At 40.6% G+C, this 24042-nt stretch overlaps 2 protein-coding genes and 1 long non-coding RNA gene across 4 annotated transcripts; 1 reads left to right on the top strand and 2 right to left on the bottom strand.

Annotated features, from left to right (window-relative positions):
- On the bottom strand, window positions 1-12553 carry fbxw5 (F-box and WD repeat domain containing 5). Of its 2 annotated transcripts, XM_034205235.1 has the most exons (11): window positions 12424-12549; window positions 11515-11705; window positions 10637-10832; window positions 10364-10521; window positions 10060-10243; window positions 9774-9922; window positions 8149-8460; window positions 7884-8067; window positions 7330-7477; window positions 6507-6719; window positions 1-1835 (listed from the first exon to the last, which is right to left on the bottom strand). In XM_034205235.1, the coding sequence occupies exons 3-11, from the start codon at window positions 10821-10823 to the stop codon at window positions 1547-1549; spliced, it is 1824 nt and encodes a 607-aa protein (XP_034061126.1). In that variant the 5' UTR covers window positions 10824-10832; window positions 11515-11705; window positions 12424-12549; the 3' UTR covers window positions 1-1546. The 2 variants fall into 2 exon arrangements, with proteins under 2 accessions (XP_034061126.1, XP_034061118.1); XM_034205227.1 differs by lacking the exon at window positions 11515-11705 and having other exon boundaries at window positions 12424-12553.
- Window positions 12554-14004: 1451 nt separating this feature from the next.
- LOC117538369 lies at window positions 14005-15153 on the top strand. The gene is made up of 3 exons (XR_004567843.1): window positions 14005-14080; window positions 14567-14656; window positions 14739-15153. It is a non-coding gene; the product is annotated as an uncharacterized LOC117538369 (long non-coding RNA).
- A 721-nt stretch (window positions 15154-15874) lies between these two features.
- On the bottom strand, window positions 15875-20138 carry LOC117539035 (PR domain zinc finger protein 12-like). The gene is made up of 5 exons (XM_034205040.1): window positions 19792-20138; window positions 18243-18433; window positions 17582-17737; window positions 17238-17349; window positions 15875-16821 (listed from the first exon to the last, which is right to left on the bottom strand). The coding sequence occupies exons 1-5, from the start codon at window positions 20006-20008 to the stop codon at window positions 16385-16387; spliced, it is 1113 nt and encodes a 370-aa protein (XP_034060931.1). The 5' UTR covers window positions 20009-20138; the 3' UTR covers window positions 15875-16384.
- Window positions 20139-24042: the final 3904 nt, after the last annotated feature.

Raw genomic sequence — 24042 nt, 5'->3', positions numbered from 1 at the left:
CACTTTTGCAGACGTCTTTTATTTCAGGGGAGTTGGAAAAGGACATCAGAGGACAGGAAATGATTTACAAGATGGAGCTACAGTAAAAATGACAGATAAGAAAGTTGTAAAAAGGAACCAGGGAGAAAGTTTCAAAAGGGAAATATTTTTCAATGGGAAGATTCAGCTGAGAAAGAAATGCCCACAGGTTACTCTGAACATATGAAATGCACCCACGATCATAATTAAATCATCGATCATTGTCGCAACATAATTCAGCAGGGACTCTCAACAGAAATAAAAGTATCTTCCCAGTAAAGTACCTGAAACTTGTGGGGGTTAAATTGCAACTGAAAGCATCAAGGTTGATCTCTTGTGTTTTACTTTTGGTTTTCTCCTTCAGCGTACAACCTTGAGAGGACTACAGGCATGATAAAAAAACATGGGGGTAACGTGTACACAGAAACATTTAAAGAAAACTGAAAACTGATCAGACTTTTGAATATAGGGCAGCAGAAAGTTTGCTCCAATTAATAATGTTTTTTAAATGAAAGATTTAAGTGACATTTCTTATTAAACGTGTCCAGAACAGTCTGCATTTGGACGTTTTTCAATCTGTTCTTTCAACAGAGATACAACTTTAATGAGCTGCCAATTTACTGAACGTATTCATTCAATATCATGTCAATGTTTAGACTTCAAGAGGGAAAGGAAAGTAGATACATTTTTAGATTAAAAAACAGCCAGGAGAATCTTCTTGTAAATGTGTCAGAAGTCTGAAAAGGGGGTTTGCTCTACTAGATATGAAAAAAGGTGTTTAAATACAATTCTACATAATAAGGACCCACATACCAATAAGCCACAAACAACATTTATTTTGTTCACAGTCACGCTTACTGATCCTCAGCAACTCTTCTCGATTAAATCACTCCGTAATCTTCCTTTGGACAGAATAAGGGTTGATCATTTTTGGGGCCACAAAAAATGGGGATGGGATTGAATAAAAAAACAGGCAGACTGCAGCTAAATGGTGTCCTCCCTTTGGGTTTTATAATTCTTTGAAAATTCAATTTTTCGGGTGTGTTTACTCGGGACATCAATTGGACAAAACTAGTAGTAAGAAAGGACATTTCTTTACAGCACTTTGCCTCTGATGAGCCGGACATGACGTCTCTGCAGGACACTCACAAACATTTACACCTCAGGTCCAGGAGCCCTAACCTGCTCAACATTACAGATAAAAACAGACAAACACCATCCGTTGTTTGGACGTCTGTGTGGTGCGTTCAGGTGTCAGCTCTACTCTACCTGTGAGAACGTCTTACTCCTGTCAGCAGTCTGTCGTCCTTCTCTGGTGCAACAGCGCTCTCTTGTGGCTACACCCTGAGTCGCATCACATCTCCTGTTACCTGAGCGCTGATGTGTGGCACAACACAGTGAGCTCAAGCAACACCACCGACTGTAACCACACCGTACATATACATGGAGTGTATATAAATATATTCACACCGCAGAAGAAACATCGAACTTTCCTCTCTCTCCGTCTTCAAGTGTTTTCCAACCTGACTCACGGTTTTCCGTTCACGCTGCTGCTTGCACACGTTGAGTTTTTGTTGCGGCTCAGCCAGGAGGACAGGAGGCCGCGGGGCCGGTGCGGGCGGTGCGGGGCCTGCGCCAGGCGGACCATGCGGGGCGAGCGCCACACCTTAATGGTAGAGTCATCGCTGGCGGACAGCAGCAGCTCCTGGTCGGCCGGGCTGAACGCCACAGAATTCACCACGTCGTCGTGAGCCAGCCGGGCCAGACAGATGTTGTAGTGACGGTCCCAGATGTAGCCGTGCTTGTCCTCTGCTCCACTGTGTGTGGGGGGGGGGGGGATACGTCAGTGAAGTATTTTATAAATACAGAAAAAGAAAAAACTATTTTTCTCATAAATTATTCTTCTGATTAATTTATCTTTTTTTATAGCAATATATTAGAAATAACCTAGTTGTAGAAACCATTAAAAAGTTCCACATAAGTCCAAGTTATATAAAATCTTAAAATGTCTTGTTTTGTCTGTCCAACAGTCCAAACTCAAACACAAAGAAAAACAGCTTTTTCCAAGATAAATTAAGCTGTTAATTTCGAGTATTTGTTCCAGTAAAAATATTTACATTTATCAATTAGTTGATTTAAAGGTAGAGAAAATGAATCAATGATTTGTTTCAGCTCTGAACGTCACCTTATGTGAAGTCACTAAAGTGAGCCATCTAAGCTAATTTACAGATGGCCCTGAGCCCAATAGAGATTGCCCTGAAAAATGCGCGCGGACTAAATGACGCACGAAGGGTTTGGGGGGCCTGCCCCTAGAACATTTAGATTTTTGCAGGTCTTAGATGCTGTCTGGTGCATTCTCTAGACTGAATTATAAGATGAACCACCACAATATTATATTGTACAATTTCAATTGTATTCTTCATTTCACTTGTTTGTTTGTTCTTGTTTGTGTTTGCGCGCTTGCATGCCCTGCATAGCTATAAGAAATGCTTAAGTTGTTGGTCAAGACACTTTCCATCTGATGAAGGCAAATGCCTTCCCAGATGTAAAAAAGTAGAAAACATTACATTCAGTTATAACATTATTTACACTATTATGGCCCCTGTTAAAAATGTTTATAATGTTATCTACTGTAAGTTGGTCGAACGAATGCTTCCTCATCCGGAAGCTGACCGAGCAGACCCGAGCAGCAGTCGAGAGGAGCCGAGCGCATCCGCGAACCACACAAAATGGCGACGTCAGAGTTCCCGTTAGCCGGCAAATCTAAATCTCTTCGGTCAAAATGTCCAGTCAAAATAATTTCCCTTTAGCGCAATACCGCTTCAGTTGCGCCACTTATGTGACAGACAAGAAGAGTATGTGACAGACAAGAATAGTCAATTCTAATGTCTAACATTTAATGTGGAGAAAGAGATGTCCTGTGTGGGTTGATTGTGCGTTGCTCTGTTGGTAATGCCTCGGGGTTCCGGTGGGCATGTGAACAAATGCATAATGCTGCACTATACTTTGTGGCCTCACCCAGTTGCATAGCGACGCTTATTGTTTAGGTGTCTTTTTAATAAGCAGGTAGTCATATCATTAGCTAGAACTAGCTGGATCTGATCGATATGGACATAAACGCGAGTGAAGACTAATCTGACGGGAGAGAGAGATCAGCTGCTGCTGACGAGTCGACACGCAGCTCTGCATGATCACCTGCAGCGGTGAGCGGACAAAACACACACTTCAGGTTAGAATATCACATGTAGCTATTTTAATTACCTCTCAAACTACCTAAACTAGTTATAGATATGTTTAGTTCTACTGTCGGGTCACTCATTACTGGATCCGCGAGCTGCATGATACTGGCATAATAGATTGCCCGATCGGGCAACCAGCAGGTGAGGCTTCATTGCCCGAGCTAAATACTAGATGACCCCGGGCCATCGGGTAGTCGTTAATGTCGTTAATGTCGAGCCCTGACACATTTCAGTAATGTATATAACAGTAATGTATCAGTCATTGTAGCCAGAAAAGTAAAAGTCTTCATGTTGAGCATCCTACAGAGTTATTTTCTTCCTAACCATCTGAGAGAAACATTTCATTTCCATCTTCTATTTTATTTTGCTCCTAAATGAAACCTCAAATGTAATATTGCAAGTGTTTTTCCTACATTTTGTAAGTTGTCAATGCCAAAACAGTTAAGAATCTACAAATGACGTGCATGATGTAAAAACAGAATCATTGTGATGCATCCGTCTATATCAGGGGTGTCGATCTCGATCGACCGGTCGATCGAGATCGACCGGTCGATCGCGAGATGTGTCTAAAAATAGAACAACAACATTCTGTTTTATCGTTAATGTCCTGTAACATAATCTTCCTGTGCCAGAATAATGCACTTGAACGCATCAAAGCTTTGTGATTGGCCGGCGTGACCCCATGTGTCGGGGCGTCGCTGGTGGGCAGTGGGCACTAGTTCACTGACGTTGTCCGTGGCAACAGGAGTGACAGTCCACACACACACAAGACCGCAATTACGGCAGAAGCAAAAAAGCCCAAAATATATAATTTTCACTCCGAGTGATTATTTTTGTATCTATTCCAATTCAAAGTCCATCTGTCTCATCTGCAATGCGAGCGTGGCTTTATCGAAGAAGGGTCATTTAGGAGCGGCATTTCAAAACAGTGCACAAACGCTACGAGACGGAATTCCCTCCTAATTCTGCCCTACGCTCCCAAAAGGGGAGGGGCCTGAAAGGACAGCTAAATGCACAGCAGTTCATTTTCACCAGGCCCAACAACAAGAGCAAGGCTGCTACCAGAGCATCTTATCGTGTCAGTCACGTTCTTGCGAAACACATGAAGTCTTTCAAAGACGGCGAAGTTGTGAAAGAAGCATTCCTGGAGGCTGCGACGCACTTTTTGGGGACAGTAAAAATAACAGTAGCATTTCTCCAGGTTTTTGATATAATAAAAACTCAAGTTAGATCCCGTTATTAATCAGCTGTAAGTTTTAGTTTGTTTGAACTTATTCATTATAATTATTGTACAAAATGGTATAAGAATGCAAACTTAAATTGATTATAGTCTATTATCAATTCAGGTTAAGAAGCTAGTGTTGCTAGCATCCTATTTTAAGGCATTTATTTTTATACTCTACTAAAATGCTACAAATTAATTTTCTCTTTTTTATTGCACTTTGGCAGCAGATTCCTGCGTAGCTTCAGATCTGAGTTGTCTTATTAGTAAGCCTAATTTATACTTTTGTAGCAACACTATTTTTATATAAGGACAAAGAAAGGGTTCAGAGTATTTTCTTTTTTCCTGTGTCATATGTGGCAGCACTGTTCAATGTTTCTTGAAAACATTACCCGCTGTAGTGTGACGTGTGAATAAACTCCAACTCTGTATCAACAACACTGTTGTGTAACTTCAATTAAATACTTGTATGTGTGTAGATTAGAAAGAGGTAAGATAAAGGATCTGCAGTATTTTATGAAGTATTAATCGTACAAAGGTCAGTTTTATACAAGAAGTGTGTATTTACTAGGGCTGTGCATCTTCACTGGTCTCACAATTCGATTACGATTATCCTGTCAACGATTCGATTCAATATCCCGATGCATCACGATGCATACCAATGCGTTGCATCCTCAATTTTCTATATTACTGCACATGGCTTATTTTTCATCAAGGCATACATGCAGTAAATACATTTGAACTCTCTTTTTATTATTTAGAAAGTGCTTCAGAAATCAATAACATAAATGTCTTGACATTAATTTATAAACCAAAATAAATGAATTGTATAGGTCTAGCCTCCCTATATCTGTGTGTGAAGTTGTTCCATCCTCAAAAACAAAAAAATAATGCTTCTGCAGTCTAGCTGCAGCTTCTAGCAACAGTCTTCTGTTAAAAAAAGGACACTGAATGTCCTGAATGTGGCATCACACACAGGACTTGAGTCTGAACACAGCAGACAACAGGAGTATTTACAACAGCATTATAAAAACAAAAATAGTGCATGTGGGTGCACACTTGCATTCTCTGTCTTACTGTTACATAAATCCCATGAATTTATGAGACTAAGTTAGCTTCATTATATCTCAATCAGTGATTAAGTGAATAATAAAGTTTCTATCGGGTCACTATCAGCCTGTCACTCATTATTTTCAGGGAGGGGGCGGGGTTTGGAGGAACGGAGAGGAGACGGTGATCGCGGAAGCTTTTTTCCTCCTGCCTTCACAAACTTTACACACGTATATATCGTCTGAAAATTGCTAGAGGACATTCATACTCTGCAATCCAAGACTTAATTAAATTAAACTTGACATGATTGTAACGCGATTATTTTTGAAAAACATAAATCCCTGTGCCGCAGCGACACGGAGTGATTCAGAGCGGGTCTTTCTGCTGTTGGTTCTGAACTGGTGTTCTTGTGTTGGTGGATAAAGCAGACTGCTCCGTGTTTGGTGTTGCTGTGCCGCTGTCACGTCTGTTCCCTGATCTCTGCGTCACCAACCGATTTGATATTAAAGTGACAGAAAAAAAAAACGTTATAGTAAAGCCGCGCCCGGAAAATCAGGAAGCCACGTTACTACGCTATAACCGATTATCTTCCGTCACAGCATCGATACCGAATCGTCCACGTCCGCATCGCAATGCATTGTAGAAACGATTATTTTCAACACCCCTAGTATTTACCTGGTAGTAGGCTGTCAGTAATGGCTACGCCTCTCTATTTGGACTGGTAGATCTCGGCAACTTTAAAAGTAGCTCTCGGTTCAAAAAAGGTTGGGCACCCCTGGTCTATATAATATGCCAGGAAAACACAGTTGTTTCAACGACACGAGTTGTCAATTTGCAGTGACAAGTTCACCACAATTTCAGTATCACTTCCTTCAGACGGCCACTAAAGGGCAATACCCAGGTTTATTACCGGTGAAGCCTGCATCTGTGAAAGCTGCATATATCGATGGACAGTTAGACGTCTTTGTCCCACTCACCTGGCAACAAAGTCTCTGCTGACGTCGAGGAAGATGAAGAAGCACTCGTCGTTAGGCGTGAAGGCTCGGTGAGCGCGCAGGCTCCTCCTCTCCTCCCTCAAACTCTTCAGATCGATGACATGGAGGTCGATCTCCTCGGCGATGGGAGGAGGAGACATCGGGTCAGAGATCACACAGCCCGCCGGCCAAGCTCGGCTATTCACATAAAGGTACCTGATCCATAAAAGGAGAGAGATGACGCCATTATGATATATAGTGTTTTTCATGTTGTGAAAACAAAGTGTGCTTATACATTAAATGGCAATAAGTACGCAGACACACAGATTAGATCAATATGATAACCGACATCTCATCCATTAAAATAGCTCTCCTTTTTGGGAGATTTTGGCTTCTTTAATCCTTTTCAGACCGTCACAGTAGGGCTGCTCAATTAATCTTATTTTAAATCGCAATTACGATTATGGCTTGTAACGATTACGAAAACAACGTAATCGAAATAAAACGATTATTTTTGTATTATTATTACTTTTTTTTTTTTTAAATTACATTTTTTTTGTATTGGTTTTTCAGTTGAATTCTACTTAAAGTTCAGGGTAATCAACTATTAAAAACATAAAGTTCAACATATTTTTCTTCAATAAATTGATGTTTTCAAAAAAATGGATAATCGTTTTTTAATAATCGTGATATCAATTATTGACCCAAATAGTCGAGATTATGATTTTTGCCATAATCGAGCAGCCCTACGTCACAGTCCCCATTAAAGTTCATACCTATATGAGCCTGCATTGAAGCATGCTGAATCTGTACAACATTTACTAACCTGTGGTCTGGAGAAAGGCCCATACCGATGATGTGTCCGTGGATATCAATAACATGGTCCAAGGAATCAAAAAACTCATCTGAACTCCGCTCTTCCCCGAGCACAGGACCGCTGGTGGTCATCTGCTCGGGCTTGATCAGCTTAATACCTGAGATAGAGTTTGATATAGAGCACATTTAAAACAAACGTCGACCAGAAGGAATGAAAACGCACAGGAAGGATCAAATAAAAACACATGCATAGCTATGAGAATATAAGTAAATCAATAGAAGCATAGTATGATATGATAAGAGCAGAAAAATAGAGAATAAAATACAAAAATATAAAAAAGCAGAATGTGATCAGGCACGCTATCAGTTATAATAAAGACTTAAAGCTTAAGAAAAGAGACGGGAAACCAATGGAGGGGTGAATAGTTCACTGTTACAGGAGAACTATTAGCTCTTACAGCTCTTTACAGCATTGTGTGCAGTTTCTAATAACTGCATCTGCACATTTCAGTCATTGCATCTGCACGCTTTAGCTTTGATGCCGCAGCCTTGAATGGACCTTACCTATCTGGTGAGGGGAGTATGTAAGGCTGCCGGTGGTGAAGAGTAAGTACGTTTTGTCCTCTCCCTCCCCGGGGTCAGAGGGCACGATGAGGCTGGGGTCAGGGGCCTTCGTGTGCGCTTTGCCCATCATCTTGGCCAAGTGGGTCTCAATCGCCATCTCCGTTGGACCTACATTTTTACGACTCTAATAGGAGGCACGAAAAGAGGCAGAATGAAGAACAGTATCACTTCAAAAGGGACAGCTGAAACTGCACCCCTTACCCACCTGTATAACGTTCTCTATGCCGGAGATGGTGGGCTGAGCATGGCGTGCGGTGGGGAGCCTGGCAGCCTCTCCCAACTCCCCTTCCTCCTCCTCTTCCTCACTGCCGGAGGCCCCCAGGTCAAAGAGGAGCGGCTGGTGCTGCTGCTGCTCTTTCTGCCTCCGAGCCTGGGACTGAGCTTCGTAGTCCAGCACCAAGTCTGGGTTGTTATGGCGACGGCAGTGAGCCACCATCACTGTGCGGATGGTGCTGGCGTTGACGTTCTGGATCTTGAAGAGGCGCTTGACTACGTTGACGTTTTCCGATTCAACATCCTGTGGGAGAAAAGGAAAAGGATGAGGAGGTCGGACGATTCGGAGGAAACGTTTTATTTTAAAGTGGACCTATCATGCAAAATGCACTTTTGTACGACTTTTATACATTAATATGTGTCCCCGGTGTGTCAGGGAACTCACCAAGTGTCAGAAAACACAACCCTCTCTCTTTTCCTCCATACCCAAATCTCTAAAAACGGGCCTGCAACGGATCTGATACAGATTTGAAATATCTCTGACGTCAGGAACGTGGAGCTCCGCCTATATGGGCAACTCTCCACCTATCAGGGGAATGTGGGGTTGGGCCACGGCCGGCCATTGCCGCTCGAAAGCACTGGCTGTAGTACATATGCCAGGCCTGTAAGTGGCGCTGTAGTCTGCCACAAAAGCAGCGAAGAAGACTTCCCACGCATGGTTTCCCTTCTGTTTATTCTCCGCTGTGGCTCTTTTTCTCCCTCCCCGAGGCAAGCGTTTGCTCCTGCTGCTGTTATTCATTGCAATCCCTCCCTCGCTGTAATTCTCTCCGATAGTCCACCAGCAGATGACAAACACCCACCTCTCCGCCTCTTCCAAGGAACGAGGGGATCGTGCGGCAGAGTTTCAGTTAGATTTGTTTTCGCCGGTCAACATGTCCGTTAAAGTTTAAATCTTCCGGACAAAATTAGAAAAGTGCCGGTCAAAGGTCTTCTTTGTTATTTATTGAGCTTTAAAACAAATGAATAATGACTATATAATCATATAAGAATAAAACACAGAGGACGGAGATCTCTTTTCCTCCCCCTCTTCTGACAGCCCAGCAGCTGATCTCAAAGCATGCTCCCCTCTCCTGCAGGGGGGCGTGGTCAGCTGCAGCTCATTTGCCACAGAATCAGCCCTTGAAAAAACAGGGCTGGAAAGAGCAAATAGAGCGAAATGAGGCATGGCTAAAATGCAGGATCTGTTTGGTATTTTGAAAAAAAAACTTCACAGACATGTTTTATATAGGTATGGCCCTACAATATATTGTTCAAATATAGCATGTAGGTCCACTTTCATTCAAGAATGAAGACATACTTCTTTATTTTCAAACCTGTAAGCTTCTTAGTTAAACCAAAACAGCAGAAATGTTTTGTATATATTATATCTATTTAATGTTGTTTGCAACAGTGGGAAAAAGACACCAATTGCAGCATGTGTCAGAGAAACGTGTGACGCTTTTTAAGTTGCTCAAGAAAATTACACAATCACATTATCCAGCCACAAAATACAAGCCAAACTATTTTCCTGTAATTCTTCATCTTCTTCACGTGTCTGACAGTAGCTGCTGTTCTCACCTGGAAGGCTTTGTTGAGCCAGAGCACGGAGCAGGACGTCATGTTGCCGATCCAGTGCAGGTTCCCAGAGATTAGATGGGACTCATTCAGCCAGCAGCCAAACACATCGTACGGCTTGTTCCTCACACGCGACAGCAACGTGTAATTATCTGTGTGTTAAGAGACATGAGGAGAAGGAGAAGCACAAGGTCAGGAGAGACTACCACTAATGATTGGGAAAAATAAAAGATGTACTTCAACAGAAAATGACGAGGCATGACTGTTTTGGTATTTCCGTTGTACTTACCCAGACTAATGACAGCTATTTCCCCAGACGAGGAGTGGTGGGGTCCCAGGTAAACCCCGGACACCAGCAGCAGGGTGTCGTCAGCATTGAACTGGGAGAACTGGGTGTAGCCCCAGTTGAACTGCCGCATGCTGGAGCTGTGCACCATGGAGATATTTCCATCTGGCCGCTCTGTGTCCCATAGCTGCACACAGGAAGCCAGAGGACAGGATAAGAAAGAAAAGAGAGGGAATGTTTATCCTTCAAATAATCCAGAAAATAAATGTTGCAATAAAAGTAACCTGAATAATGGTTTAATGCCTACCTTAACGGTGCAGTCTTTGGAGCAGGAGGAGAAGCGGTGACCCCGGTGAGAGAAGGCCAGGTGGAGGACTTGGTCAGTGTGCTCTACCAGCGTCTGAACCTCCACACAGGGGATGCAGTCAAACAAACGCTTGAACTCCCTGTACCATGACACCGATGCTGCACAGAGGAAGATAAGGGGATATTTAAAGTTGTAAACAGTCCAATAATTGATCAACGAAGCTGTTCTCAGTGACTTTTGTTTTGACTTCTTCAGTGACATTTGATTATTTACCTGGGTGTCGAGGTACAGAGTGAGGTATGCGGTAGAAGCTGTAGAACAGCTCCCTCCACAGGAACTCATCTCTGGAGACGGCCAGCCACTGTCTGCAGACCAGACCAGCGCTCAGCACGGCTTCATGGGGCAGACGCAGGAAGATCTCCAACACCAGGCTGTCCGGCAGAACTGGCCCACACTCCATCCTAACATCCTGTGTCACACACACACACACACACACACACACACACACACACACACACACACACACACACACACACACACACACACACACACACACACACACACACACACACACACACACACACACACACACACACACACACACATCACACACACACACACACACACACACACACACACACACACACACACACACACACACACACACACACACACACACACACACACACACACACACACACACACACACACACACACACACACACACACACACACACACACACACACACACACACACACACACACACACACACACACACACACACACACAACTTTAACCCCTTAACAGAGTTCTGCTGTCATTAAAGAAAATAATAATAATGTGCAGCACTACTATGAACTGAGGAAAAGAATTGAGGAGAGAAACTCTGAAACTGCATAGGTATAATCATTTTCATATTCTTTTGCCCACTGCACCCTTAAATAACTGCAGCCCCCTCCCCCTCTCAGGAGACTAATTTGAGCCCGGCAGCTGGGAGCTGTCCTTCTGGTTTGTGTTACAATGCACTGGTTCCAGCACTGATCTGTGTTCAGCCAAACAGGTCTCCTGCTGTCAGAGCAGCTCGATAAAGCTATCACCATCATGTTTAGCATGTCAGTACATTTACAGATACTCCATAATGGCCTCTTACCGTGTAATTTTTTACTCAGAGCTGCCTATGTTGCAAATGTATTATCTTTTCAATTTACACACGGCATCTATTGCACGTCTGTCCGTCCTGGGAGAGGGATCCCTCCTCTGTTGCTCTCCCTGAGGTTTCTCCCATGTTCCCTTTAAACTGTGGGTTTTCTCCGGAAGTTTTTCCTTGTACGATGTGAGGGTCTAAGGACAGAGGGTGTCGTATTGTCATACTGATATTCTGTACAAACTGTGAAGTCCACTGAGACAAATGTAACATGTGTGATATTGGGCTATATAAATAAACATTGATTAATTGGTTGGTTGATTGATTGATTGATTGATTGATAGAAAAAGGGAAGCATAAAGAAGGCGTTTATGTACAAAAGCAGAATGGGACAGAGCCATGCCAGCGTGGCATTTCCTCAATAACGAGCTAAAAAAAAAGGGGTTTCAAGCTAATACACTTAATCACAATCAACCAGTCTTCCTCCTTCTAAATGAATGCAGCTCTTCTCTGGAGAAACAACCCGTCGTGTGAAGATGACCTAACATGGACATTTTCTTTCACTGTGCGTAAAACTCCTAACAAGTTACTGTGATTACACTGATAATAAACTGCCCAGCATTCATACTGTCCTACGACACATTAACTAGCTACAAATCTGACATTTAGCTGGCATTCTGTTTGTTCAGCAAAATCCGTGAACAGATTCATTTATAGCTATGCTAACCAGAAATGTCAATCCAGCTAAAGTTAAGCTAAGCTAGCTAACTAGCTGTTAGCTGACATTTGTTTTCAACTTATAACTACGACATTTATTTCTGGGAACTCGCGGTTACTTTCACAAACAGATGCTTTCGTTTCAGTTGTAAATAAGCTTGGCTCAGTACAAAGTTGTTGACATAAACTATGACCCACCTGCTGGAACAAAGTATGTTGGAGAGAAATCAAACGGATAGCTAGCAGTAAAGGCTAGCCACAGAAAAATGACAACAATCCTCCACAGCAGCGGTGAATCGACCGGAATCAGACTCTACCAACAGATCACAACATCATCGCGCCAACAAGGCCAAATCAATCTATCCCTGATCTGATAATGATATCCCTGGACCGTTTTAGAAAATAATAGAACAGTAATAGTGTGCAGTCCTTCTGGAAGATTGTTTCTCATTATGTTGTCCTTTTGCTAGTTTTTTTTATTTTCTATTAATTATTTATTTTGTCCATTTTTTGTATTTCTTTACTAAAAAAAATAACAACAACATTGTCGTTATTATATTTAACTTAACTTGTTTGATTACAATGTCTATATTAAAGTATTTCCTGATTTTCATACAGCTCTATGAAACCATTAAACCCTTACCCTGACATTGTTTATGAAACGTGAAGCTTACTAAATACTTCAACACCTCTACGTCTCAGAAGCAAATATTGCACATGTTTAAATCATTAAAAACTGGCTTCACCTTTACCAGCTGCAACACTAAAGTGATGTACATGCATTAATCATCATTATCCAATAATATAGGCTAATATGCTGCTCTGAAATTAATCATTCTGAAAGAAAAAACCGTTTACTTTGATGTAAACATTCTTCCAAATGTTAGACATAGTATGACTAACTGTGGTATTGTTACTTCTACCTTAAATATCCGAGTATTGTTTACCTCTGTTCATTTCCTAACTTGTGTTTTATTTAACCTTTATTTAACCAGATAAAAGCATTGAGATAAAATCTCATTTGCAATGCTGACCTGGCCAAGAAGGCAGCAACGTTACACATAACACAAACATATAAAATACAGAGAACATAACTAAGAAAACAAAAGATGAAAAAGCAGTCACTACATTGTGCACATTAGGACAGTAAGAAAGGTGCACTACTTATTACTGCAAGAGCAGCTGGTGGTAAGGACTTCAGACAACTTCAATTTAAAACATGCTATTGAGACAAGTGCCGTCAGTTTGAGGCTTGATTGAAGGTAATTCCAAGACCAAGGACCACTTATTCTTCACATTTTGAAAAAATGACATTTGTTTCCTTTATTTTTACAACCTCTATAGCTTTATCTGGAAATGGTGAAGATTACAAATTGAGAAATAAGAACTACTAATACTTTATTTTTGGCTTTAAAATGACACAATCATTTTGTCACTTCATATATCTAATAAAACATACAATACTTCCCAGTCTTTGCACCTTGATTGCAGTTGTTATCACAACCAAATGCTCATGATAGACATATGACTTGTTATTTGTGTTACACTTAGGATGAAAAGATCCCTCATCATTGTCTGTTCTTATCTTACTGCCAGTGCACTACCTCCTTTATTCCTCATTGTCATGTCTTTGAAGTGAATGTGCAAGGGAAACATAAGTAATACTATACTTCCTGTATCTATGTGGTGACCCTGAGTACCAGTGTCTCTGTAGGGCAGAAATGCTGTGTCATTGTCTTATAGTGTATGTCAGTGCAGACACATCATTACACTGACCACAAGGAAGCAGATGACTTCAAGACACACTGATACGGAATAACGTAAAGTGGAGCCATGCTATGACTGCTGTTCTTCGGTGAGTATTCAAACATCATAATACAATTTTATGGCAACATGCTTCCTAAAAAAATGTCTTTGTGATGAGATACATATACAGCATTATTATTTTGGTGAGGAACCATTTGAATAAAGCCTTGATTCCTCTTGTTTAATCTTACTCTATTTTAGATTTTAATCATACCTGCACTTTACTTTCACCATTATGTCTCTCGCAATTTTTTATTTATTTTTTATGTCTTCACTTTAGTTAAAATTATTGGAGGAGCTTGGGATTTAATGTTTGCATTTCCAACTACATTAACTGTTGTGCATTTGACAAAGAAGACTGTACATCTTTGAATCAATGAATAACCTGAACAAACATAGTATGCTATAGTAAAATGGAGCACCTGATAGGGGTGGAGTCAGGTTACCTGCCACAACATCATCTCACCAGCAGTGTGGCGGATATACAAACAGATAAAAGAATAATTAATGTCTGCTACACATTGTCTTCCTTCAGTTCTGCGCCATGCCTCTGAGATGGTAGCTTCTTGCTGTGGTTCTCCAAAGAAGGACAGGACTACAGCAGGATGTCTATACCAGGATAAAGGTGCTTTTAGTTTGGGTGAGATGGTACCATTTTTTAAATAAGTATTCATGTAGATGGTCTAAACTGTCTGGTGTTCTTCAAGGTGATGAGCAGAACGTGTGGACAGTCTCCAGTGATGGAAAAACATCCAGTCAAAATCCTTCCTAATTCCTCTGGGAAGAGGAGAAGCCCACCTTTCTCCTCCATTTTATTTATTTCTTAAATGTATTTATTTGCAGCATGTTGATCTGTGTTGCTCTGTTCTTGTTTTAATGATGACTTGTCCTAAAAACTCCTTGTTGAGAAGTTGGGTCATGTCTGACAGCAGACAAGTTCAGCAGTGGCTCAAAGGTTAACATTTACTGTATGTACACAACATTTATATGGGAGAAATGCAATGTGGTCAGCACAGAAAAGACATCCAGTCACAAGTCACATAAATAAATGGTTGTAAAGATCATGTATCAATATAAACAGTGTTATTAAAGTGTCCGTCCATTGATTCTGCAGGAAAAGCACACTTTTCGCTCAAGACTCTTTTTTCCTGGGTATCTGGCGCCATCGTGTGGAATAAAAAGGATCTGCAACTACCTGTTGCCTGAAGAGAGACAGAAAACTGGTTCATTTAATAATAAGATGTTATATTTGAATAATATTATATAATATATAACAAGTTTTCACTCGCTAGCTCATCATAAGGAACTTACTAAATAACTAAATTGGAGTACACAATATGGTCCTCCATTCACAACTGCGCATAAAGTGTAAAAAAAACACATTTAAGAAAAAACGATGATAGGCATATATTTCAAAAAATGTTTGCCGTTATTATCAATTAAATGTTTTAAGCTGGAAATAAAATAGTCTTTGGGCCATTTTACAGTTTAATAAATACATTAAAAACACATGCACCCAGACTCAGCATAACATAACAACACCTGCCAAAAATAAGGTTAACATTTAATTTCGAGAAATCACTTCTGTACAGGACAAGTTGCCACTATGGGTTAATACATTCAGAATTACAATCATTCAGAATGATTGTTTCATGTCAAAAAGTGCACTTATAAAATAAGTGTTTAAGTGATGGACTCTTTCCTCTTGAATGGTATTTTATCTTTGAAAGTGCATTTAATTAAACTACACTATGCTATATTATGGACAGTTATATTTTGTTCATCTCATACTATTATTAAAAGATAAATCACTGTCAACCACACGAAAGAGAAGTAAACAAAATGTTGTAATATCATATCATATTTATTTAGAATAGAAGAGAGCACAAATGTATTTACATTCACATGTACAGTAGCTACTATACAATCTTACAATTACACAACAGTACAGTCTGTGCAAGTTTAAAGTGACAATCTCAGTTTACAGTGTGTGGATGCGGCTGAAACAATGTACACTGGATTCTACTCGCTGTACAAACCTCTGACTGTGTTTCACCTGAGCAGGTGAGGATGTGACGCAGAATAAACACAGTGTAAATATGACAGTGATATATGACACTTGGTTTAAAGATTACACAGTAAACAACATGTTTTGAAAAATCTTCAGAGTTGCACTTCAGCATCATCACTATAAGCAATACAAAAAGGCAACATATTCAAATGTCTTTGTGAGATGCTTTATCACATCAGTTCAGTTCCTTATGAAGGCCTGTCTCATCATCTGGGTCCATTTTTACTTCTCCCCTCGTCTAAAGTGCAGCGTTGCCTGTCTGTCCCCTCCATGTTCCTGTCATCATAGCACCATGGTGGGGATGTGGTGCACCATGGGGGGCATCTGGTGCTGGTGGGACATGACTGACATCTGCTGGGGAGGGGGGGACACTTTGGATGCCATCTCTGCCGCGTGTGCCATCGGTTTGTGCCGCGCACTCTTCTGGTGCGCCCTGAGGCCTGCCAACTGGGAGTACGCGCTCTGACACACGTGGCACTTGTAGGGCCTCTCGCCGGTGTGCAGGCGCACGTGGTTCCGGAGCGTGGAGGACTGGCTGAAGCGGCGGTTGCAGAAGCGGCAGACGAAGGGCTTGTCTAGCGTGTGAATGCGCATGTGAGAGCGCAGGTTGCTGCGGGAGTTGAAGCCACGGTGGCAGATGACGCAGCGCATGCGACCTACTGTGGTGGTAAGGGCTGGAGGGGAGCACGAGGCAGGGCCGTCACAAGGGTGGGCCTCATCTGAGAGAGGAAACACAAAGGGGGGAGGATTAGTTTAAAGTTTGGCTCAGATTTCGGCTGCTTAGTTAGTGTTTTATTTTCTATGTTATTCTGTATATTTTTATAGTGTCTAGATACTCTCTTGAATATATGTATTTTCTTCTGAAAAAATGTATATTGTTTTTAGTTTTTACATTTAAAATGTGTTTTTCTTATTTTTTTTATTATAAGTGACTGTCAAAATGCTGTTGTGAAAAAACTATTTCCCAACTTTGGATAAATCTATCTATCTATCCGTGTGTTTTTAGTCTAAGAAATAATAAAAGCAATGTATCAGAACAAACAACAATGATATCAACTGGCTCATGTAGCCTATGTTGACCACGAACAGATACAAAAAGCTGTAACCCTTAACATTGTTACATCAAATGACTCACCTCTGGCTTTCTTCAGGTGTTCCTCGTCTATTCCCGGAACTCCAGGGATTCCCAGGAATGTGTTGAGGGTGTTTCCGTACCAGACAAGAAGTTCCTGGTCCGGTGGGATAGTCTGAGAAAAACAGGGGAAATGGTCAGCAAATAAATATGTGATTTAAAGTTGCTTCTCTGGTGCAATCATACGACCAAAGATGCCAAACAGACATCACATAATCCATTTGGGCCAACAGGCGGCGCTGCTCTAAAATAAATTGACATACTTGTTGGTTGTCAATAAAACCTATTCAGTCGCCACAGGGCCGAGTCCTTGTTTATAGATCAACAGAATTAAAGTCTATTCTCACCTCCACTGCCTTGTAGAAGATGCTGCTGCCGATCTGCACCACCTCCAGGTTTTGCTCCTGCTCATTCCTTGCGCACTTTATGTAAGTCATCCAGCTGCGTTGGTCCTCCTGACTGGCATCGATGAAGTAGCGCACCGTGCCGTCTTCATTGAACACCTGAGCGCACAACAGCGAGGAAAACATTTGTCAACATAAGGCGGAAGTAATAAAACACAGACTCTGGATCATGGACGGTCTAACACTGCTTGGACCCCCCTGTGCTTTGCTCGGCCTAAGATAACATACATGTTTTATTTTCCAGGATGAAATTAAATAAATTGAAACTAAGTTACTGAAACAATTTTTTTTTAATGAAAATAAATATCAACAAATATTAATGAATAAAATAAAAACTAAGTTTGGCTGCATACATATTGTATTTATTAACCAAAACTGCATTTAGGTTAAGTAAGTAACTATACTAAAAATGTAACAAAGTAATTGACTCACATTCTGTTATTAAAACAAAAATAATGGTATTAAAAAATATATGTTGTGCACTATGATTTTATGCTGAACTGAAAAAGATTGAATCTTGAACACTGTTGGAACAATTGATCTGGTCATATCATATTCATCCATTACAAAATGGGATCATTAAAAAACATTATTCTCTGCTCACCTCCCACATTAGGTTGTTATTCTTCAGCAGGTCCACGTGCTCCGGAGATATGACCCTCCCTGTGAACGGGCCCATCTCGGCCCCTGCTTTGATCCAGGTCTTTGAGAAGATGCCCAGACCCTCTCCAGGGATGGAGCTCTGCGCGATGATCACCTCACTGGGCAGCACCAGGCTGGACAGCTTCTGCACCTCTGCACAAAGAAGAAAAAATAAAGGGAAACATGTCAGAAAACATTATATCTGTTTTAATGCCCGAGTAATACTGCGCAAAAATGCAGCTCCAGGAGACTAAACTGTTCAGCAGGATCTCATGACACAGGATTGCTGAAAAAGTCCTGAAAGCAGCAAATGGACTGGATCTTATTTTAGTCACGAAATATTAAGCTACACCTTATCCTCCGTTTAATTCGATTATCTGGTTGAATTGAAACTTTTTGTTGTGCAGAAAAACTCCATAGGAAAGCATTTTCATCCGCACCAGAAAGGGAGAAAAGAAAAAACCGTGCGGTTCTTTAATGTCAAAATCAAAGATTTTTTTCTGTGAGCCGAGCCGAGCAGGGGTTAAATGGTCCTCTATTGCCCAGGGTCCAACAATTTGTCATGCTTCAGATGTGATATTCATTAAAGTTTACTGGAAAAGAAACGGCTAATTCCAAATTCATTATCCTTTTAAGAACTTTGTAGCAATAAATTTGCGCTGAAAGAAACTAGGACTTGTTTAAAAGACTCAGGAATTTCGGCAACAAAAAAATGGAAAGGCGATTAGATGGTTGACATGCAATGAATAGCATTAGATTTAGCCTTCACGGTGCATTATGCGAGGAACAGCAAATCTTTTAAGGAGAGAGAAAGAGAAAAGCTCCGGAGCCCCATAGCTGCCAAGAGAGGAAAAGAGACTGTCCGGAGATTGATGAATGCGGGATAAAAACCCGGGACATCTCAAAGAAAAGAAACCTTTCTCTCCTCGAGGTTTAAGTGGAAACTTTCCCAGGTCAAGCACAAAGTTAACCAAATGAATTTAATGCCCTGCGTCTTTCAATCAGCGGCAGTTACACGCCTAACATGCCTCTAAACGCGAGGAGCAGAGCTCTATAGGGTTAACGCGTTTAATGGGTCGAAATAAAAGCAGTAAACTGAGAGAAAATGCAGAAAAACAGCAACAAGTTAGTGGGAAAACTTTGGTAAATAAATGTTTGGGACAGAAAGGGAAGTTTATTTTAGTGTCTCTGCAGGATGTGGGATTTTTTTGAAGTTCAATTATTATTATTAAATGGGGAAAAACCCAAATGTGGCTGTAATTGTAATTACAAAAAAAGTCCTTATGGAGTTCAGTGATTCACTTTTTCGGAAATTGCATACGGGGACACAAAAAAAGAAAAAGTTAAATCATATTTTTTATTTCCATAAAAAACACATTAAATACAAAATATATATACTGGAATTAGGCAGCAAACATGCACTTAAAAGGCCCAAACATGCACAACAGTATGATGAAACAGAATGTACATGTATGAAAATAGCCCCATAATAAAGCAGAATGTCAGCCTACCTCCGACGAAGGACTGCGCCAGCACCTCGGCGGTGAACGCGGTCTTGGGGCTGCTGCTGTGCCGCTCCTCCGCCAGGTGTTCTCCCAGCACGTTCCTCCACCTGCCGTACAGGAAGCTGTGCAGAATGTCCGAGGTGATCACGTCTGACAGCGAGCGGCTCGGACACTTAAATCCAGACTTGAGTGCCAAATCGTCTGCGGGTAATACGGAGCCCATGTTGCAAATCAAAAAAGAAAGCCCCCTAAAATAAAAACAGCTGCAAGTGGAGAAAAAGAAGCAAAAGGAGTATAGGAGAAGAGTTGGACACCGAGAGCTGCTCCTCAGTGCGTCCTGGTACTGCAGACTGTCTGTGCGTAAAGCTGCCCTGCAGACTGTGAGGGTCCCTTTATATAAGTGGCTGGTGTGACCCCTGTCTAATTACTTATTAATGGCACACCCCTCACCAGGAGGACCTGCCCGCTGCAGCGCACCAGCAGAGACACTGAAACACACAGCAGACAACCAATAAGAGGGGCCACACGTTATTTTAGTCTATCTGCACTTAATGCATAATCATTTCAATTAAAGCGAGGTTTTTTTGATAGCTGCAAATACATCATAATTGCGTAAAATGATAATAAATGCGTTTTTAATTATTTTTAAGATAAAAAAATGTAAAGTTTAGTGCTAAAAAAAAGCCTAGTATTGCAAAAATAGATCATAGTGCAAAAAAAACCAACAGGTTGCTCTCTATGGAATATGAATTTAAACACTTGTACAACATTTTAAAATAAAAATGTTTCAGAAGATCATAAAAGCAGGTTTTCTGAAAGTTTAATTGATGGTTTAAGTTGTTCTGCCCGCAGAAGTGGGTCATTGAGTCTGGGAGTTGCTCGCCCATTTTTTTCTCATGCATTTGATATTCATGTGGTGGTAATATTATTATTTTTTTGTGAGGAGTTAGCGCGGGAATAACAAGAATAGAAACAAGCTCGACGTGGAGTTTTTTCTTACAGCATTGTTCGCATGCAAAAAATGCAAAGCTGCTTTGACGTGGTTCACTTTTTCAAGCCCTTGTTGAGGTAAGCGGTTTAATATTCATGGGTGTTCGGAGCCCCCTCGGTATTGTGACAACGTTTAGATGAGTATATACGGCCCTTTTCTTCTCTATAGTCACAGTCTTCTGTGTTTTTTCCTCTCTTGCCTATTTTTCGGGCTTGATGGACTGGGGCTAAATGGGCAGTTTTGCTTCTTTTCCAGCAGAGAGGACATCTTTATTCCATCCCCGGCTCACAGGTTCCCTATTCAGCTCCCCTCCAAGTAATGTCAGGCCCCTGAAAAGTGCTGCAAATCAATCTTTCATGGTGTTTTGAGGGCAATTTGACATCCATGCACTCCTCTTTTCACTCCAACAACTACAAGGGGATTGTCCGAGAAATGGGCAAGTTGTGCTCTCTCTTTCATTCTCCCTCTCTGGACGAATATGGATTATAATGTAATGGGAAAGAAGATATGGCAACTAAATACAATAGCGGAGGTTTTTTTTTGCTGGGGAGATAGTGAAAAGGCAAGGTGAGTGACAGGGCACGAAAAAAGATTACTGTGAAACAGCTGCTTTTTATGAGCGGGCCCCTCCTACATTTGTCTCCTTTTCCCAGATGAAATTTCTCTGCTCTTTCAATGGGATTCTTTCTCATCTAGATTGATTTACATTTATAGCATTCATCGCACAAATCCGAGGTAAATGGCGGGGGACAGGGGGTGGGGCCGCTTCTTTATTAAAGAGGAATTAAATGAATTGAATTGGGGTAACGCATGGATTTGATTTGCTTATTTATGCATTAACCTATGGCATTATGTGGAGCTGGTAAAGCCGCGGGCATGTCAGCAATAGCAAATCATCCTGCTTAGCTGTTCCATTGTAAAACTATTTAAGCTATTATTCTGTCCATTTAAAGCTTATCAATTTAATGTGGATGATTGACAATTATTGCACAAAGAATGCGGTAATTGTTTTATTTCAAAGAGCTGGTGGGAAACCTATCAAAGAAAATCATTTGTTTGTAGATAAAAAGGAGAATTTAACGCTTATCAGGGGAGAATAATAAAGGGAGAAAAAAGACTCGGTCATGTTTAAATAATACATGTGAACGTTTAAGCTTTAATGACCAAATAACTGACAATAAAAGACGGCTTTGAATATAAAATTCAAAATAACTAAATAAAAATCTGAGATTATCTTGAGATTTTGCTTTAAAAAAATAAAGTTTGTGGCGCTTTAGAAATAATAAAGTAACACCATTTTCTTTTTTTTTAAAGTATAAAAAAACATAAACACATTAAACACATGGCAAAAAATAGTCTTTGTCACATTATGAATCAGTTACTCGCGCGCGCACGCGCGCACGCACGCACGCACGCACGCACACACACACACACACACACACACACACACTCACTCACTCATTAAAAGCAGATTAAGGTGTCCTCCACTGTGCAGGATCAGCTCATCTGTTGCAAAGGTGAGTGAGGTGCTGGAAGTCCCCCCCCCCCCCCCCCCTAAAAGAGCCTTTCCTCCCCCCCTCTGTTGTTGGAGAGAAGGGGTAGTCAGAAAAGACACCTGCCTGATTTGAGGGAGCTTTGTACCTTCATTTACACAGCAAGAAAAACGTTTTTAAATTGTTAAGCCTTAAATATTGAATACAAAAACGGATTCATCCACTGCATTATAAACATTATCACTGAGTGCACGAACATCTCACTCCACATGCATTTCATTCTGTGTGAGTACTGTGTTTATGGACAAATCTGAGGAACATGTAATTTATTTAACATTTTATTTTATATTAACCGTAACTCTCAATTATCCAACTACTTACTTTGCCAACTCAAAATATATATATATATATATAATCAGCTAATAAATCATAATTTCATGTTATAAATTGCAATTAGCATGACCTTTATGAGCTGCAACATTAGTGATATTTACACATGAATATTAATATAACAGATAATACAATCATATAACAAATTATTCTGAAATGAACTTTTTTTGTATACTTTTATTAGATTTTGATGCTTAAACTTTTGTACTTGATATCTATTTTAAATGCAGGACTTTTGGTACTACCTCTATTAAAATATCTGCTTTTAAGATCTGAATACTCTACAGACAATACAAACAATAAGACTCAAAGAGAAAACCATTCATGACTATAAAGAGGATTTTTTTTAAAGAGTGATTTAACCTACCAGTGTTGGAAACTTCAAGTAAAAATACAAGTCTTGCAATTCAAATCCAACTTTAGTAAAATAACAGGATTAGTGTTGGATGAATGCAGCTATTTAAAGTTTCCTAAATAATTACAGTCTATTATGTATTAATACAAAAATGTAGATAAAGTGCAACCTTTCCCTCAGATTTACAGTAAAGTATACACCTACAGAAGCGGCAATGTATCCATTTGAATGTGGAAATAAATGTGCTGTAAGTTTTTTTAAAGTGTATAATATTGTACTTTGATATCTTTGCTCATTTTTTAAAACAGATGTCTTTAATTACAGTTTTGTAGCTTATAGGAAAGTCAAAAAGGCACATGTTGAGAAATGGTTTTAAAATCTGAACCAAAATGTTTTCTTGTTCCTCTGTCCATAATGGAGGGGACACACACTACACACACCTCCTACAGCAAATGCCTGTTTATTTGGAGGGTTCCATTTCTGCAGCTTGAAAAAGGAGAAATAAAGTGTCCAAGAGTGGTCTATATAAATATTAATGTTACCTCTCTCCACATCAGTCTGATCATGGAACGACTAATCATCAGAAGGCCACAGAGGACCCCCGGGTCAGGAGTGTCCTGCGGGACGGTGACTAAAAAAGGAAGAGGATCAAAATCAAGGGCTGGATTTGGAAACAGCTGCAGCGCATCAATGCAGCGGACGGTATGGGGCCGCCAGGTCCACTGTGGCAGGAGACCCCCCGCCCCCCCGCTGAGAGCAAAGATGTGCAGTGACAAAGCTGAAAGAGAGAGGGGGAGGGGGGGTGACGTGCTGCTGCTGGACAGTTAACATGTGCAAGGATGGCAACATGGAAATGTTACAGGGTTTGTTTAGGGAGCAATGAGATGTTGAAGAGAAGGAAATTGAGCAAGGCAGAGATTTAAATGAGACATTTTTTTTATTTTACCCTCAAATCAGAAACAATTGTGTAGCCTACTTGTTAATATTTTTGAAATCATTTGCTGTTCTGTTAATAAAATGCACCTTCT

The sequence above is a fragment of the Gymnodraco acuticeps genome, unplaced genomic scaffold (assembly GCF_902827175.1).
Source record: "Gymnodraco acuticeps unplaced genomic scaffold, fGymAcu1.1, whole genome shotgun sequence".
Taxonomy (NCBI): domain Eukaryota; kingdom Metazoa; phylum Chordata; class Actinopteri; order Perciformes; family Bathydraconidae; genus Gymnodraco; species Gymnodraco acuticeps.
This window is presented reverse-complemented; position numbering and strand designations above follow the sequence as displayed.

Excerpts from the sequence above, each read along its gene's own strand:
- fbxw5 (XM_034205227.1), bottom strand. The coding sequence starts at position 10,823 with ATGGAGTGTGGGCCAGTTCTGCCGGACAGCCTGGTGTTGGAGATCTTC. Across the intron at positions 8,068-8,148 it reads GCATAGAGAACGTTATACAG|AGTCGTAAAAATGTAGGTCC; the intron begins GTGGGTAAGGGG and ends GCCTCCTATTAG. Across the intron at positions 6,720-7,329 it reads GGCCTTTCTCCAGACCACAG|GTACCTTTATGTGAATAGCC; the intron begins GTTAGTAAATGT and ends TTTATGGATCAG.
- LOC117539035 (XM_034205040.1), bottom strand. The coding sequence starts at position 20,008 with ATGGGCTCCGTATTACCCGCAGACGATTTGGCACTCAAGTCTGGATTT. Across the intron at positions 18,434-19,791 it reads GGCGCAGTCCTTCGTCGGAG|AGGTGCAGAAGCTGTCCAGC; the intron begins GTAGGCTGACAT and ends TTCTTTGTGCAG. Across the intron at positions 16,822-17,237 it reads ACACCTGAAGAAAGCCAGAG|ATGAGGCCCACCCTTGTGAC; the intron begins GTGAGTCATTTG and ends TTCCTCTCTCAG.